The sequence below is a fragment of the Urocitellus parryii genome, chromosome 8, assembly GCF_045843805.1.
Source record: "Urocitellus parryii isolate mUroPar1 chromosome 8, mUroPar1.hap1, whole genome shotgun sequence".
In the NCBI taxonomy this organism is placed as follows: Eukaryota; Metazoa; Chordata; class Mammalia; order Rodentia; family Sciuridae; genus Urocitellus; species Urocitellus parryii.
Window position 1 is genome coordinate 98,523,407 of NC_135538.1, and position 19,243 is coordinate 98,542,649.

Sequence of the window (19,243 nt, forward strand, 5' to 3'; positions counted from 1 at the left end):
ATAGTTCATTTGGTAGAGTGTCCCTGGGTTCAATTCCCAGCATAGAAAAAAAAGAACTTTTAATTTTCAAATTTTAAATCCCACCTTGTTAGTAAGAAACTGAACCAGAGAGTGGACTTGACTCGTCACAGGCCAATTCCTGTCATAGCCAGTAGAAGCTCATTCCCTAGCACCTGCTTTGTCCATCTCCAGCTGCACAAGGAAGTGCTGGTGCCATTGTTTCATTGTTCACTGTCAAGGAAGACAGATAATCTGAAAACCCGTGGTCCTATTGGAAATTGGAGGTCATGTGATGAGATGGATCTTTCATCCCTAAGGAACTGGACTCTGTTATTAATAAAAACCATGACTTCAGCATTGCAGTACTGGGGAATAATTAGAAGGTGACTTCAAAGGCCTCTCCAGACCTCAGCAAATGTTTGGAAACAGCTTGTTTTGAGCATGTCACCCGTCAGCTGTCTGCCCCCGACCTTCAGAATAACACATCTGAGGCAGTTGGGCATGGAAAAAAAGCAGCTGCCTCTGGGAGTTTGGGGTGTCTGGCAGCCAAGCCTGCAGGTGCCAGAGCATGGCACATGGAATGACAGCTTCTGTGTCAGATGGCTACCTTGAGACTCCAGCTGACCCCTGCCGGGGCTTAAGGCATCTTGATGGCTGCCTGCCCTACTGGGGACTGCTCTCTCCTTACACATCCATGCAGTGCTTGCTGCTGCTTCTGCTCAAAAGCAGCTCTCTTTCTGGCTCAAAATGTATGTTGGATTTTTTTTTCACCTGTTATTCATAAAATGCTAATACATCCTCCTCCCAAATCCCCCCTGTACCTGCAGCTTATTTCGGTGCCACACTTAATAGCTTCATCCATGTCCTCATGTACTCGTACTATGGCTTGTCATCTGTACCTTCCATGCGCCCATACCTCTGGTGGAAGAAGTACATCACTCAGGGACAGCTGGTGAGTGACTTGGCCCATTTCCCCTAGGACTTGCTCCCTGCTAGACACAGACCTCTTCCCATCCTTATGGTTTACTAGCATCTCAGATATTTCTTCCCCACCCTTTTCATTTAATCCAGTGAAACAAGCAGATCAGAGAATGTTCTTATTTTTAATCAGTGGAGAAACTGCCATGGACATGCAGCTAATTGAATTGTAGGATGAGGGAGGGCAGGCTTAATCCAATTTCTCAACCTCACATTCAGTTCTTCACTCTTGGTTTGTATACACAAACACACATGTATGCACATGTGTGTATTACTTGGGTTTTCTAATTATAGTCCAAAATCCACAGTGGAAACTGTGTTCTCAGGAGTTTCAGGTGGAGCTGTGGAGTATTGTGCATCCGGGGTGCCTATATCTTGTTAGACAGTGAGGATATTTGCCAGCTGACCTCTCAGCCCCCAAGTAGCAGAGCACCTGTTGGTGAGAATGGCTCCTGCTCAGCTTCCGACAACAATCCCTTCCTAAGACTTATCCTGCCAGAACAGGCCAGAACTGTGTGCACTCGATAGTTATTTCTCACCAAACTTTCTTAAGCCTTCCCCAGTTGTCAGTGTATTATAAACCCCAGTTCTCTCCCCTTGTGAATTATTTGAACTATTTATTAATACTGCAACTACTCCTACAAATGTTAAATACTGTCAGTCACTCATGCTAACTAAGTTAATGATTTTACATGGATTGTTCAAGTAGCCTGACTATATTTTTTGTTCCCATTTTGTAGATGAGGACATGGAGGCAGTGGGCCAAAGCTGGCTGACCAAGGGGTGTAGACATCACACCCTCAGGCCTTGTCGTACCTTATTCACATATTTTCCCAAACCAACCAAGCTGATTCAGATCCCTCCCTGTCATTTGTGGTTTTTCAATATAACAATCTTGAGAAAACCTTCTGAGCTACCCCAGTGTTTGACATTTCATTAACACCTCTGCCAGCTGCTATACAGTTCTTGTTAATTTTTTCTCACCACCTGGAAGGGGGGATAATTGTTCGTTAGCCTCCTTGTTACACCTGAGGAGAAGAGATGCGGAGATTGATTGGTGATGCACAATTATGGCTCTGGCAGCAGAAATTGAAAGAACAAACTGAAGATGTTGGTTTCCCATTAGGCTCTGTACTTTAAAGTAGAAGATTGTGCTCATGAATCTGTTTAGATTTATGTTAAACGCCACTCCCAACTACTCCTCAACCTAGAGCACTAACCTTAAAAAAAGAGTATATTGGGTATAGTGTCAAACACCTGTAATCCCAGTGACTCAGGAGGCTAATGCAGGAGGATCACAAGTTTGAGGCCAGCCTGGGCAAGTTAGCAAGACTGTCTCAAAAAATAAAAAAAGGACTTGGGATGTAGCACAGTGGTAGAGCACCCCTGGGTTCAATCCCCAGTACCAAAAAAAGGGAGAAGGAGGGGGAACAATTATATATTCTCTCTATAGAAGCGTTGGAAACTTCCAGAAATCTAGTGGGCAGATCCTTATCCTCTGTTGTTTTTCCTGTAGGTGTACTTCCAGTAGCCCATACACCTTTTTAACCCTTTTATACTGTGTCTTCAAGCAGTACCATGTGCTTTCAGGGTTTGCTCGTTAGCAGTCATCTGTAGACTTAGCATTATTTGTCAAGAATTTAAATCTGCTCATCAGTCTTCACCAAACCAAAGGGTACATGAGTAAAGAAGAGAAAGAATATCCAGTTGGGTTGTTCATAATGCAGTAACATCACCAGTTCCCTTTAAACACCCCCCCACCCCCACCCCGTATCCCTCTTATCTTTAAGGAAAAAAAAAAAAGGTAAAAAAAGTCGTGTTTTTTTTTTTTTTTTTTTTTTTTTGACACTGCATCCTTGAATTTTGAAGAAAATGGTTCAAGGAGCTTGGAGGGGAAAGGGAGAACGTAGAAAACACACACAGCATTTAGGACAAATGTAGTATGTGCATCATGTCCATGAAGTAGTATGTGCATCATGTCCGTGAAGTACCTGCCATACATACAGAAATGTTAGCAAGTGTTGATTGAGAAACCTGGGGATGCTGGGTACCCAGTGCATCTGTCATGGGACCTCTTCTGTGCTGTGACTGCTCATCTATGTCTTTTTCTTCCTCCAGGTTCAGTTTGTGCTGACAATCATTCAGACCAGCTGTGGGGTCATCTGGCCATGTGCGTTCCCTCTTGGTTGGCTATATTTCCAGATTGGATACATGATTTCCCTGATTGCTCTCTTCACAAACTTTTACATTGAGGTAAATCACACTGTTTACTGGAACTTGACATTTGGGGTCTTTCCAACAGAAGCCTTCATCCCATCTTTTAACAAGGTCATGTGGAACCACTTCTGGGTGCCAGAAGTGCTCCATTCGTGCTCTAATGAAGCCTTTGTTGGGTTGGAGGGTAGCTGAAATCTGTTCTAGATTCTGGGGAAGGGGGTCTTGCATTCCAAATGGAAAGCACAGAACTGTTAACAAGATGCTGAACTGCTTGTCTCTGATCTCCAGTAGAGATAGGAGGAGAGATGATATTTCAGTCACAAGTCTTAGGCTGCTACCTAAAATGTCATGACTAAATGAATCTTCAGAATAAATTTTCATCACAGTTCTCAGATATAGATAGAAAGCTGCTCCTTTTGTCTATCTGCTTACATGAGGGTTTAATTAATTTCCAAGCACATGATTAGGTTTTTGCTCACAGAAGGATCCATTTTGCACAGATTACCTCCAAGGGAGACTGATCACTTGGCAGACACCATTGAATCTTCTTTAGCCTATCTCCCTTGGATTATGTGTGTTCTTGACTTTGTAGTCTGTGTATGGTAGTTGTACTGCACACTGACTTGGGGAAGGAGGACACAGGAGGTCTGGAGCCAAAGGGTAGAGGCCATGGGTCCTGAGTCAGGAAAATCCTGTAGTGTGAGCAGCCACTGGGGGCTCAGCCACTTCTCTTCTCTGACCCATGCATAACTTGTTACATTTTTACTCTGCTGGGCTTGATAGTTTATGACTACACTGTGGAACATACCAGGTGCATAGGTGGTTAAAGGTTAGGGCCTTTGCCTCATTGCTTTCAGAAACGTAGCATTTTGTACAAAGGGCAGAAATAATTGCTGAGGTAGTGAGAAAATTTTCAGAAAGGGACATGGGTTTCTGGAGAGCTACTTCCTAGCAAAAGAAACTAATGTGGCCACATAAGCCGTATCGTCCGCCATTCAGAATCAGATACTAAAAAGACAGAGTGAAGTGTAGAATTTTCTTTGATGGTTTGAACAGTATTTCTACTGTAGCCTGTGATTCAGGGAACTTAAACTCAGCCTAAGCCTCAGAACAATGGAAGAGTGATTAAACCAGAGCAAAAAGCTGGCACAGGGTTACTTGACCTCAAGAGTTATCTCTTACCAAAGGAAACTAGGCCTAGTGTCAGGGATGCAATTCCTAGTCAAGAAAACCTCCCCATGGTCACGTGGCTGTCATTGCCCTTTTGCATTTCAGACTTACAACAAGAAAGGAGCCTCTCGGAGGAGAGGCTACCAAAAGGATCACCAGAATGGATCTGTGACTGCTGTGAATGGACACACCAACAGCTTTTCTTCCCTGGAAAACAACGCGAAGCCAAGGAAGCAACGGAAGGATTGAAGTGGCAGAGTCGAACACCTCCAGACATGCCATGCGATTGTAAGCACAGTGATTTGTGCCCGACGCTCGTTAACAGCTGCTGTAACTAGTCCGGCCTACAATAGTGTGATTTGTGTAGGACCTCCTTCATCAGTTCAAAACCCCTAGAATACGTATACAGATTATACAAGTAGGCATAAGATTTCTCACATTTCCGGGCTCTTGTCGACCCCCTGCGCTAGACTGTGGAAAAGGGAGTGTTACCGTAGTACTCGACACTGCTGTTGCCTTATTAGTTATAACATGATAGGTGCTGAATTGTGATTCACAATTTAAAACACACTGTAATCCAAACTTTTTTTTTAAACTGTAGATCATGCATGTGATTGTAAATGTAAATTTGTACAGTGTTGTTACAGTAGAGAAACACACATGCCTTAAAATTTAAAAAGCAGGGCCCAAAGCTTATTAGTTTAAATTAGGATATGTTTCAAGTTTGTATTCATTTGTAATAGCTCTGTTTAGAAAAATCAAAGACCGTGATTTATGAAACGAGCGTGTAACGCGTCATTTTAAGTGACTGGCTAGATGTGAAATCAGAAACGGCACCTTCGGTTTTATAATATTGGCTTTCAATCAAGCAGGCTCAAATCTAGTGGAACAGTCAGTTTAACTTTTTAACAGATCTTATTTTTTTATTTTGAGTGCCACTATTAATAATGTAAAAAAAATTAAAAATTGGGGGTGGGGAGCTCTAAAGGAGTCATGATGAAACTTAAATATATATTCTTTGTCCTCAAGATTTTAGGAAGAGTGTAGGGTAAGTAGGCCATTTTTAATTTCTGAAGTGCTAAGTGTTTTTATATAAGAAACAGAGGTCCATTTTGCTTTACCCAGTGAGAGAGAGGTTGGTATTTTTTAAGAGATGATTGAATATTTACCATTTGACAGAGTCCCATAGATGAACTGGTTGCTAGGGTCCAAATTTGGATTGGTTTCTGTACTGCTATCTGTTTTGACAGACTTCCTTTTAAATGTGCCTAGTTTACCAAAATTAACAAAGGAGAGGGGAGAACCTTAAAAAAATTAAGGTAAAATTAAACAGATAGCTACAGCATAAGAGAACTGGGAGATTGGATGGAGAGATAACCTGTTTAATGTAAATCTAATAGCATCTGTGATTTTTTTTTCTACTTAGAATTTAAAGATTTGTTTAGAACCACTTGTTTAAAAACAATAGACTGCTTATCTAAAATCATGTCTTACACTTCAAATTGAGGCAGTGGTCAAACAGATAAGGACTTTTATGTGTCATTTAAAAGTATTGGAGTTTAGCCTCTGAGTACTTTCTCCATTAGGGAAAAAAAAAAATTCATTGAACCACTCATGACACATCTTAGAAGGTCATTGACAATGTATAAACTAATTGTGGGTTTGATATTTATGTAAATATCAGTTTACCATGCTTTAATTTTGCACATTCATACTGTAGGGAGCCGTTTGGTTCTCTTATTAATCTTGTGGGTTTTCTGTTTGGAAGGAGTCACAGCATCTGTTTACATTTACCTTATCAAATCTAGAATGTGTATATTTGTAAATGTATGTCTTCATTCCTAGGTACTAGTTTGCAAATGTCTTTACATATTTCAATACAGAAACTATAACATTCAATAGTGTGCTTGTCAAAGTGTGCTTAGCTCATCTGGATATACCCACACTGTTAAATAATGTCTAAACATTAATCATTAAAACATTTTTGATTACCAGTGCTTGTGTTTTACGTTGTTTATGTGCTACTAATTTTGAAAGATAAGAAGAAAAAAAAAAAACCACTTTCTTCACCCTCTCGGAATTTACTAAGTGGATGTAATTCAGTATCGAAGGTTACATCATTGCTCACTTCACAAGGGAAAGGACCTTGCATGGTAAGGCATAAGAGGTGTTTCCACCTTAGTTTGTTTTCTATCATCTTCGGTTCCAACTAGAGGTCCCAGCTCCAAGCACACTTCTTTGTCCTTATTTCCTTTGATCCCATGCTCTCCCCTCACCTGCAGGCTGTTTGAGTCACTTTCCTAAGTCTAGACCACAGGTCCAAAAATTCTTTTCCATAAAGATCCAGATAGAAAAAAAACTTTACGCTTCACAGACCAAATGATCTGTCAGGTCTCTGTTGCAACTCTTCAACCATGGAAGGCAGGAGCAGCCATAGGTCATAGGCATGTATATGAATGGCCATGGTTGTGTTCTAATAAAACTATTTGCAAAACAGAAGACTTTCTAGCCTGCTGACCTCTAATCTGAAGCAATAAAGTTTTTTCTTAGACTGAAAGCTCTATAACTTACTTTACCAAAGGTCATTTGAGGTCCCAGATCCTTCCTCTTCCAGCCCACCCCAGTCCATTGACTTCAGTCTATCCACGTATCTATGATGGGAGGGATGGCATAAATATCCATCTTCCTTCTGTTCTCTTCATACCACACAATCCCAGTTCAGGTTTAATTCTGGCTTTTTTGAGTATCTTTGAGTTTGTAAATATAACCTCAAAATGTCACTTGAAACTGAATTTAGTATTTGGGATATTATCAAATGCAAGAGTGGGAAGTTAATTGTAATAATCATATCCTGTCCTTCCAAGTCCAGAACAAATTGGGAAAAAAAATAGACACAAATCAAAGCAAGAGAAATCAAAATAGCACATCTTTCCTGAAAAGACTGGATTGGAGAAAGTCAGGTCACAATATAGCTCCCTCCATCCTCACTAAAAACCCTGCTGAACTAATCTCACCCAAGCTGGGAGTGGGACACCAAAGGTGGTTCTGATCATTGGTCCGGTAATAAACTGTTTATTTGGAAAGGCAGCCCTGTGATTGCATGAGCTGCCCTTATAGTTACAAATTCTATTCTCTTGACCTTACCACACCAAGATGGTATGTTCATTTGCATCTCCATGTTACTAATCAATGGAAATGAGTTCACTCTCCTGTGCCCAAAAAGGAGGATTCTTGTTTCCCCTGTTTAGCAGCTCATTCTTCATATGGAAAGACAACGTACCTTAATTTGAGAAACACAACTTGGGGACTACATTGTCTGGCTTTAAATCCTTCCTACAGGAACTTTAGGCAAATTGTTTGAACTTTACCTCAGTTTTTTTCATCTGCCTAACAAATAATGTTTATTCCCTACACAATAGTGTCATTTTGAGGATTACATAGGTTACAGCGTATATGAAGCTCTTGGAACCACATCTAGCATGGTATATGTAAGTTTGTAAAGATTCCCATAAGAGATTATGGGAGATTCCCATAAACCCGATGACTGAGAGACCAGGGAGGGGGGAAACTTTCTAGCAAGGGTCATCAAGAAGAACTCTGAAAGAGCTGGCTTTAATCTGAGCTTTCAGAGACCACTGATTTTCTTCTTTTTCTTCCACCTTTTTTGAATTGATGCATTGTAGTTGTACATATTGATGTGATTTGTTGGTTATTACATATTCATACATATACACAATATATAATTTAACTCTGCAGCTCCCCCTCTCCCCCCCTCGCCTCCCACTCTTGGTCCCTTTTCTCTTCTGATCTCTCTTTGATTTTTAGGAGATCCACCCCCACTTTGTGTTGCTTTTTCCTCTCTAGCTTCTGCATATGAGAGAAGCCATGACCCTTAGCCTTCTGAGTTGGACTTATTTCACTTAACATGGTCTCTAGTTCCATTTTCCTGTAAATGCCATAATTTCTTTTTTTTTTTTTGGCCAAATCGAACTCCATTGTGTATCTATACCACAATTTCTTTATCCATTCATCCATAGTTTGGCTATTGTGAGTTGTGCTGCTATAAACATGGGTATGCATGTATCACTGTAATAAGATGACTTTAATTCTTCAGGATAAATACCAAGGAGTGGTATAGCTGGGTTATACAGTGGTTCCGTGCCTAGAAGACCACCAGATTTCAATAGATGGATTCTGGAGGTCATCTGGGAGGATGTGTTTTGAGTACAGAAACCAGCATCAACCAATGTGTAGAAGGCTGAGACAGTTTGATAGCACTGAGTTATTGGATGTGTGGGTGAAGCTGCTTGTTTTTTAAGTTAAGAGAGTGGGAAGAGGGTGGAGTTTGAGCATTCTCGTGGATGAAATGTGTAGAATCTTGCTCAGCCTTTCCAAGAGGAAATAGTAATTATACCATAAAGGCTCATTCGGAGCTGTGCCTACTGTAGATTGCTTTGCTGCCCCCATTGCCTCTCCCTGCTCCCCTCAACCCGCAGAGAAAGGGAGGAGCATGGAGGTGAATTAGGTAACAAGAATTAGGACTCATTTCTGTCTCAGTTATAAACTGACCAGAAGTCTTATGTCAGGGCCAGGAAATTCCTCCTAACCAAAAAGATGGCATTTAAACTCTGAAAACATGGGGCACCCCAAGGGTGGGTCATGTTGACCAATAAATAAAAATATTCTTAAGCTACTATGTTAACATACTCCCAGCAACTTTGTTCAAACAACAAACACAGATATAGATTTCCCTTGATGGATGAATAGAACAATGATGCTTTAACCAAGCTAGCACTTTTCAGCAAATTGTGTGTCTTCCCTTGAAAATGTTCCCAACAAATGGGGTGCCCAATTTGTAGCAAAGCCCCAGCAACTGCTTCCAACAACCTGGAGGACTGACTCCCTGCTCCCTCCTGAATCGAGGTATAGGGCTCAGTCCCGGAGGAAGGAAGACTGTGTAGACCTCCCCTGCCTGCTCCTTATGCTGTCTTGCTCTGGCCCTCTGCTCTAAGAGTACTGGACTAAAGGTATTTTAAGACCAAGGCCAAAAGTCACACCATGTCCTTCCAAGGAAAGATGGGAAACCAAATCCTCAGTGCAAAGCTGTTTTTTAAAGGTGGAAGTACATATTCCAGGGCACAGAGCACTCCTGCTAGAATTGGGTCCACATATGTTTGGTAGTAGTTAGCATGTCCATCAGGACAGAAGTCATGCTCCTTACCTCTGTGTGATGACTGCTCTCTTTCTGAGCCCTCAGTTCCCTCTACTGAAACAGAAAGATAGATGCCTAGCTCAGATGGCCAAGGCTAAATATGGAAATATAAAACCACACACAGCTTTACAGTAGCAGTCCCTCCGTTTTAAGGGTACTTGTTAACAAGTAGAATAGAGAAAGAAGACACACATTGGTTGATCACTCATCAGACTTAAAATTCTGTTGGTCTACATGTATTATTTGCACTAAATTATTCTTGTTTGAAGCTCAGTTAATATTAGCTGTTAGTAAAGAAACTGAAATTTGTTAACAACAAAAAAAACGACAGTATCTTAAATTTAGTTGACTCAGAAAATGATGTTAATATGAGAATTGTCTAATTATAAGTGGTCACTCAAAAACAAAGATCCTATGTTCTTGCACTAACTGGCATGGAATTTTGGAAAGGCACATCATGACTCTTGGGGTATCTCATCTAGACGTGAGGGGATTGGAGGAGTGTTCAAGTTCTTTGATTATGGAATGTTCTGTAATTCCAAAGCAGGATTCCAACATAGCCCTAATTTGCTTCTTGCTCTTTTCCTTTTCAGGATGAGATAAGGCATGCATCCATGAGGATAAACTTTAAGCACAATATGTCATGCAAGGACTCCTGTACACAGTGAGCCCCCTGGGCTCTATGGGTCTGTGGGCAGTGGCTCCTTCTCACCTGAAAGTCAATAACCAAAATGTGAAATTGGGGCTCTCCTCATATATTTGGTATCTCAAACTTTTATTTGACCTTTTAGATTGGTCTCTAAAGTTTAGCCAGCACACTTGATTAAAAAGAAAAAAAGGTTTATGTAATTTGTTATAGCATATTTTAAATTTACCACAATACAAAAGAGAATTGGTAGGAATTTAAATGCAGTTATTCTTGAAATGAGGTCAAGGAATTAAGTAACCTCTCAAGTGTCCACATAGGTCCAAGATCCAAGTTAGTGTGGACTGTCTAGAACTTGTGGGGTTTGAAAACAGAGGCAGGTCTAGAGTAGATGAAATTATGGGGTTTGGATGAAAGCAGAGAGAGCAAGCACACTGTTGAAGGAATACAAACACCAGAGGAGTGTGGTTCTAGAGAGACAGAGCTAAATAGCACTGGTGCTCCCAGCAACCTTCCGAATTGCTCTTGGTGCTCACCACTGGTTGGGAAGATTTTCTAGAAGGAATTCCTTTGGGAACCACATGACTCCTGAGAGTGAGATGCAGGTGTTTTTCCTGTGTCTAGGTCCTGCTGGCCTTCTTCCCCATCTTCGGATAAGGAAATAACTTGCTCAGGTAAGCATGATGCCAGAGTTCAGTGGGGCTCTCCTGTTCCAAAGCTGTTGCTGGCCATTAGAGCTGCTGAGCAGGAAGATGGTGTGGAAGGACCAGCTCCTCCAAGCCCATTAAGCTATGTGTACTCAAACTGTGCCAGCAGACATGCTTTAACCAGGGTGACAGACTGCCTACGAGGGACATCAACGTGACTTTAAATTATTTAGAAAACCCACATTGTCTAATGAGGATGTCCAATCTGTGGATAAGGGAAGAGATGTGGGGAGAATCATTCCAGGAAATCCCCAAATATCAAAATATTTGACTTATAGCTTTGATTTTCTTTTTTTTTTGGTGGTGCTGGGATTGAACCTTGGGCATGTGAGGCAAGCATTCTGCCAACTGAGCTATACCTCCAGCCCTGAAATATTTTTTATTGGGATTAATATTTGTGTATCTTTAGAAAGTACATTATGATAACTCAAAATAGGTATATAATATGTAATGGTCGAATCAGAGTAACAAGTACTTCTATCTCTTCAAACACTGATCTTATTTTTGCTCCTCTTGGCAGTACTGAGGATTAAATCCAGGGCCTCCTGCATGCTAGGCAGTCACTCTACCACTGATATTCTTTTCTTTCTTTTTTTTTTCTTTTTTTCTTTTTTTTTTTTTTAGACAGGGGCCTCCTAAATTGCCCAGGCTGGCTCATGCTTTAGCCTCCTGAGTAGATGGCATTATAAGCCTGTGCCACTACCCCCTGTTGTTTGGAAAATTTTACATTTCTTTTCTACTTATTGTGTAATATAATATAAATTGTTATAACCAAAAGTGACCCAGAACTAAGTCCTCTCCTGTGTTTTGGCGTCCATCCACCCATCAGCCTCTAAGGACCATTCTTTTGTGAGATGCACTTTTTAAGTTCCCCCAAATTAATGAGAACATGGTATTTGTCATTTTGTCTAGCTTATTTCACTGAACTTAATATCCTCCTGTTCCATCTGTGTTGCTACAAGTGATAGGATTTTATTCTTGTTAATGACTGAATAATGTTCCATTGTGTAAGATATACCACATTTTTCTTATCCATTCATCTGTTCATGAACATCTTGGTTACTCCATTGTGATCAGTCCCATGATAAATGGGTATGCAGATATCTCTTTGATATGCTGATTACATTTCCTTTGACTCTGTATGCAGCAGTGGGATTTCAGGATTATATTACAGTTCTGTCTTCCATAATGGCTATACTAATTTACATTCCTTGTTAATAGTGTATAAGTGTTTCCCTTTCTCTGTATCTTTGCCAACATTTGATTCGTATGTATTTTTGATAATATCCATTCTAACTGGGGTGAGATGATATCTTACTGTTTAGATATCATCTCACTTATTATCAAGGCATTCACATTTCCTTGATAATTTGTGATATTGAACATTTTTTTTTCAAATACTCAGCCCTTCCTATGACCTTCTATGGGAAGTGTCTATTGAGATAGTTAGTTCATTTTTAAATTGGATTATTTGGGGTGTTTTTGTGTTCTGTTTTGTGAGTTCCTTATATATTCTGGATAATAACCTTCTATTAAATAAGTAGCTGGAAAATATTTCCTTCCTTTCTGCAAATTGTCTCTTAACTCTGTTGATTGTTTCCTTTGCTGTGCAGAAGCTTTTTCATTTAATAAAATCCTATTTATCTATTTGTATTCTTACTGCCTGTGCCTTTGGCTCCTATCAAAAAATTCTTTACCTACGCCAATGGCTTGACATGTTTCCCCAATGTTTTCTTGTAATAATTCCCTAGTTTCAGGTCTTACGTTTAGGTATTAGATCCATTTGAAATTGTTTTTTTTTGTGTATCATGAGAGGAATGGATCTAATTTCTTTCTTCTACAAATGCATATACAATTGTGCCAGCACCATTTATTGAAGAAATTGTCTTTTCTCCATTGTTTGTTCTTGGTACCTTTGTCAAAAATCAGTTGGCTATATGTACATAATTAACTTCTGGGATCTCTATTCTGCTTTATTGATGTATGTGTCAATTCTTATGCCACTCTTGCTATTTGAGTTACTATAGCTTTGTGGTATGTTTGTTTGTTTTGTTTGTTTTTAAAGGTTATTTTTAGTTTAGATAGACCTTTATTTTATTTCTTTATATGCAGTGCTGAGAAACAAACCCATTGCCTCACACATGCCAAGCAAGTATGCTAGTCCTGAGCCCCAGCCCCAGCCCCAGCCCCTGTAGTATGTTTTGAAGGCAAATAATATACTACCTCCAGCTTTCTTGTTTGTTTGTTTTCAATTTCTTGCTCAGGATTGCTTTGGCTAATAGGGGTATTCTGAAGTTCCGTATGAATTTTAGAACTGTTTTTGTTATTTCTGTGAAGAAAGTCATTGTGAATTGCATTGACTCTATAGATTGCTTTGGGTAGTAGGTAATTTTAACAATATTAATTCTACTAATCCATGAATGCAGGATATATTTCCATTTTTGTATCCTCTATAATTTCTTTTATCAATGCTATTTGTATACACATATACACAGACATATATATATATATATATGTGTGTGTGTGTACGTGCATATATCTTTTTTTGTACTGAGGATTAAATTTAGGGTGGTCTACTACTGAACTACACCCACAGCACTTTGTATTTTATATTTTGAGGCAGAGTCTCAAAATAAGTTGCCAAGGCTGACTTCAAACTTGTGATCCTCCAGCCTCAGCCTCCAGTGCTGCTGGGATTACAGTCATGCACCACTATGCTCTACTAATACTTTGTAATTTTTGGTGTAGAAATAGTTCACTTTTTTGGTTAAATTTATTCCTATTTTTTTTAGTTGTTCTGAGTGATTTTATTTTCAGCAAGTCATTATCAGGACATAAAGATATTTTTTTCCTCTGTGTATGTTGACAATGTGCCCTACAACTCACTAAATTCATTTATTAGTTCTAACAATAAATTTTTGAAATATTTAAAGGGCTTTATATTCATTATAGTATTCCCTTCATTTTATGATGTCACCGAATTAAAAAAAGCTTCCAAGTCACAAAAGTTGGCACAAATAATATCCATAAATCTAATAATCTATTTTTTTGAAAAATCACATAGCATGTCTATAATTTTATTTTAAAAAAACTAATGGTAGCATGTATTTGTTTATACATACATGCTACTGTAGGGAGGCTGAGGTAGAAGGATCAAGAGTTCAAAGCCAGACTCAGCAATTTATCGAGGCCCTGAACAACTCAGTGAGATCCTGTCTCTAAATAAAACAGAGAAAAGGGCTGGAGATGTGGCCCAGTGGTTGAGTGCTCCTAGGTTCAATCCCTGGTACCAAAGAAAACAAAAACAAAAAAAACTATTGAGTCTAAGTTCCTTCCTGACACTAAAGAAGGTCAGCTGGAAATCGTTTTGGCCAAGGGTTGGTCTATAGCATCCAGAAACAACAAGGTTCACCAAGTGCTGCCTGTGTTCCAGGAACCTTTCCACCTGCTGGGAAACAACAATGAGAAGGTAACCTTATCTGTGGAAGACAGAGACAAGCAATCACAATCCTTAGGAAGCCTGGTAATTGCTGAAGGAACAACCAGGTGCTGATGCTGAAAATATTTTCTTAGGCTCTTGTACAGATGATTTTTGAAGTTTGCATTTATTAGTTTGGTGCCTTTGGGATGGAACCCAGAGCCCCATGCATGCTACGCACACAACCCAGCATTGAGCTACACCTCCAGCTTCAATGCTATAGTTTTTGTCTTGTTGTTGTTTGTTTTGGTGCTGGGGATTGAACCCAGGGGCACTTAACTACTAAGCCACACCCCCAGACCTTTCTATTTTTTATTTTGAGACTAGGTCTTGCTAAATTACTTACAGCCTCACTTAGTTGCTGAGGTTGGCTTTGAGCTTGGGATCCTCCTGCCTCAGCCTCCCTAGTCACTGGGGTTACGGGTGTGTGCCACTGCACCCAGCCAGATACTGCAGTTTTTATGTGAGTTGTTAAATTTGTAGTTCATATTTTCCTCAACCAAAGGAAATGTCACTGGAAGTTTCACATCTCTAGAAAGTTATCCAGAAGCTTCTAATAGTGCTATCTACTCTCCACCTCATTGATAGTCCTTCACTATGCTTGAGTCAATTCTACCCCAGTCCTGATGATTCTGGGGGTGCTCAGAGACTTGAACACTGCTGCCACCCTCCATTGGGTTGTACCATGTGATAGCTTGTCTCCTACATTGATTACTCTTTATGTTAACCCCACATTTGTAGTGTGATTTCTTTGAAGGTGTTTCTTTGGTTGGTTGGTACTGGGGATTGAACTCAGAGGCCCTTTCTCACTGAGCTACATCCCCAGCCCTTTTTATTTTTTTATTTTGAGACAGGGTCTCACTAAGTTGCTCAGGGGGTTCTTGAACTTGCAATTCTCTGGCCTTAGCCTCCTGAGTTGCTAGGATTACACCAACAATTAAGGGCCCAAATTTATATGAATTCTACCTAATTGTGGCACCACTGTCAATTTAAAGCAAATGCACAATTTTCACACAGGCAATGACTGATGCAGACAATGACAGATAGGTCATATCCTGCCTGGCTGCTGGCAAAGTTCTTAATTGAGAAGGAGAAGACAAATCTCTATTCCAGAAAATCTAAAATGATGTGTAGTGAAGAGGAGGTGCCCCAGATTTAATCTCACTCCATCTGGGAGGTTCAGTACAGATTCTAGACAACCTATTCAATTCCAAGACACCTGAGGGCAAGAACTGTCTCTTACTCATTTCTGCAACTTTGGTGTACCCAGCATGGCACCGAACAGATCACAGATGTTGAATAAATGTTTTGATGAATGGATAGAAGCACTTGGGAAGTATTACATAACGTGGTGCATAGTGGGGAAAATAGGCTTTCCAGTCCGTTAGATTTGAGTGCAAATCCCTGCATGGCTCAATAACCATGTGACCTCGTCAAGCTTCTTAACCTCTTAAATTTCATCATGGATCTTTGGGATTTGAGAAAATATACATAGATCACAAGGTCTACAGGGTAGGACTCCAGCACATTATGAGCCCCATGTAACAGTACATGAGTTCATAAACCTGCTGGTGGCACATTAAAAATAGCCTCTGCTTTATGGAGAACTTGGGTGCTGGAGAGGCTTCTCTGAATTGTAAAATCTCCAAGAGGGTGGCCTGAGAACCACAGGGACCACTGCAGAGGACCTAGGGTGTTTCCCCAGAATTCCTAACTAAATGCCTCCAGTTTACGCTTTGGACATGAGGTGTCCCCCCAAAAGCTCTTGTGTTAATACAGGACTATTCAGGGGTGGAGTGATTAGATTATGAGAACATTCCTAGTTTGAATGGACCAATGGGGTAGTAACTGTAGGCAGGTGGGGGGAAGAGGTGGGTCACTGGGTGTGCCCTGGAAAGGTGCATCTTCCTTTTGGCCCCTTCCTTCTCCCCTCTCTCTGCCTTCTGGCCACTGTGAATGGAGCAAAGCTCCATGATTCACATCTACCATGATGTGCTGCCTCCCCTTGGGCCCAGAGCAATGGACTCTGCTGACCATGGACTAAATCTCTAAGACCATTAGACAAAATAAACTTTCCCTTCTCTAAGTTGATTTTAATCCCAGTGATACAAAGTTGACTAACACAGAAACCAAGGTTGTTACTACTGGGTCAGGACCTGTGAGAGTCTGGAGTGAACTGACTATTGGCATAGAGCCTGGTAGAACAGACTAAGGTCCCCTTGCCTTGGGGCCACCACTAGACTGTTGGGTCACAATGAATAAGATCCTCTGTATCTCCTGCTACAGGGGCTCCTACTCTGGCCCCTCAGGTCTGCCTTCCTCGCCCTCGTTCACCACATTCAGCCACACTTACCTTCTGTCTGGTTGCCTAGAGGAGCCACTTCCTTCTCCAGGAACTTTGTCCTGCTCATCCCTAGCTATTCATTTGCACCATCTATCTCTGCACTTACATACCACGTATCTCAAGAGGCCTTTCCTTACTACCAGATCTAAAATACCACCCCTCTGCTCCCCACACCCCATTTTTACTTGCTTTCATTTTTCTTTGTGACTTTTTCCTGACATTATACATTTGATTATTTGTCTCTCTCCTAGAAGACCAGAGCTTTTTTTTTTTTTTTTCCTTGCCTGGTGCATAGAGAAGTTCTAAATATTTGAAGAAGTGAATTTGTAAATGAACAAGCATGAGATGATTAGTGTGGATGTGGCCCACACCCTCCCTCGAGGTGTAGGGGACAGAAAAAAGAAGATAGAAGGAAACAGTTTCATTTGGCTGCAGCCAGGTTCAGAGGGCACAGCTTTTGCTGGAATCAATTCCCAGAACCCCGAGTTCAGGTAGTCTCAGAACTTTATACCCAGCATGTAAGGGGAGGGGCTCAGAAGTTCAAAGTCTGCAGAAGTTCACATAAAAGCACTTTTTCTTTCACTATTCTGGCCAAGTTAACCCTTCAAGGACGGCACCTGAGAAGGGGAGAGCTTATTCTCCCCTTTCTCTCCTCCCCCTGCCAGCTGTTACCATGAGGCCAACTGGTAACTTCTCTTATCTTAGAAATATAGACATCTCTGTGAAACTCCAGCTCAAGGCCAGAGGCCTTGTTAAAGGATTTGTCTTTTTATTATCACATTTTGCATTTGTAAACACACTTCTACAAACTACTATACTGAAAAAAATGTTTGTGAAAAACGAGTAAAGGGGCGTTCAGCACTTGGAGTGCTGATTTCTTCTAGGCCAGTGGCCAAGTAAAATAGAGCAACAGGAAAAATAAGAAGTTTACCTACATTGAACTCTTTTATAGAGACTCTTTTGCTGATAGTCCTAAAATCAACTATGGTGAAGATTTCTGGAGCAGCTTAGTTAAGATTATCTGGGGAGGAAGGGGTGCCACTACAGCAGAAGCTGTTGACTTTCTCACATGGGGAGGGTGCTGCATTATCAGTGAAGTGATCAATGAGTGTTTATCAATGAGTGGACCCAGATATACTTTGGAATGGAGCATAGGATGACGAACAGTGGAATCCCACCACATAAGAATCAATGAGCTTTTTGTTCTACTTTCTCTTCTCCTATAAGCGATGTATAAATTTTGCTGCCCTGTGCCCTTCAGATTTAAAACTGAAGACAAATGTCATTGTGAAGGTGAAGGACAGCATTGAAAACTATTTTGAGAACCCTAAAACAAACGAGATTTAAAAAAAAAAAGCTCTCAGTTGAGTCATAGTCATATTTGATTTTTAAAACCTCTCATCTGTTTCTTAAATTCTGTCTTGAGAATAGGGATCACCCTAACTTTTAAATTAGAACCAACAAACAGATATTTCCTGATAAGAAAGGAAAGGAGGGATAGTAACTCAGTCCAGCAAAGAAATAAAAGAAATCCATAGGTCACATCATTGTTAATACTTTTTAAACTTATTACCACTTCCCGTGGTCAGTTATAGCTAGGTTGCAGGCAGGTGCCCATGGGTGCTATGCTTTGTCATTCTTTGTCACAGAATGGTGCTATGGTTTGTCAAAGAGCTTCATGGGCACCATCTCAGATACTGTGACAAGAATCCTTCATTTCTGCCCTTATTAATAAGTGTTCAGGCCATGTATGGTGGCACATGCCTGGAATCCCAGTGACACAGGGGCCTGGAGCAGGAGGACTGCAAGTTTGAAGTCAGCCTGGGCACAACTTAACGAGGAACCTGTCTCAAAAAATAGAGAGAACTAAAGATGTAGTTCAATGGAAGATCACCCCTGGGTTCAATCCCCAGTTCTCAAGAGAGAGAAAGAAAAAGCTTTTCACCCTTGAAGATACTGCTCTGGGTTGCTGAGTCGCAGTTTTGTAGAAAAAGAACACTTTGATTTTAGAGAGAGCTTGTGACTCTGTGATCTTGCACAAATCATTAAATATTTGAGGACTGACAATCCCTGGGGGATGAGAAAAGACACAAAGCAGAGGTCCAAGTTCACGGCCACTTACTGCTCTTGACCTGGGGCAAGTCAGTTCTCTGAAAGGCAGTTTCCCCCTCTGTAAAGAGCAGAGCGTGGCCACTCTGTGATGACCTAACAAGATGATTCTTGAGTCTGAAAACCCACGTTCCATGGGAGGTAAGATAAAGCTGTTTTCTCAGGGTTGCAGTTAGACTTTATTTTTTATTTTATTATTTTTTTACATAGTATCTTTTACTACAAGGCCAGAAAAGAGGCTAGTTTAAAAAAATAAATCCTTGCAAGGAGCAACCTGCCAGAGACAGCAGCGAGTCACCCCCCACCCCCCCCACCCCCCCACCCCCGCCTGACTGAGGTGAAAAGCGGAGGCGGCAGGAAGCATTATCAGAAGGAAGCCCAC

At 40.7% G+C, this 19,243-nt stretch overlaps 1 protein-coding gene across 1 annotated transcript in view; it reads left to right on the forward strand.

Annotated features, from left to right (window-relative positions):
- Positions 1–6,338, forward strand: part of Elovl5 (ELOVL fatty acid elongase 5) — a 71,972-nt gene extending 65,634 nt beyond the window's left edge. Inside the window, exons 6-8 of the mRNA XM_026411237.2 lie at positions 828–952; positions 3,097–3,231; positions 4,471–6,338. Coding sequence (XP_026267022.1) covers positions 828–952; positions 3,097–3,231; positions 4,471–4,614 — 404 coding nt within the window. The 3' untranslated portion in view covers positions 4,615–6,338. The remainder of the gene's footprint in view (positions 1–827; positions 953–3,096; positions 3,232–4,470) is intronic.
- Positions 6,339–19,243: the final 12,905 nt, after the last annotated feature.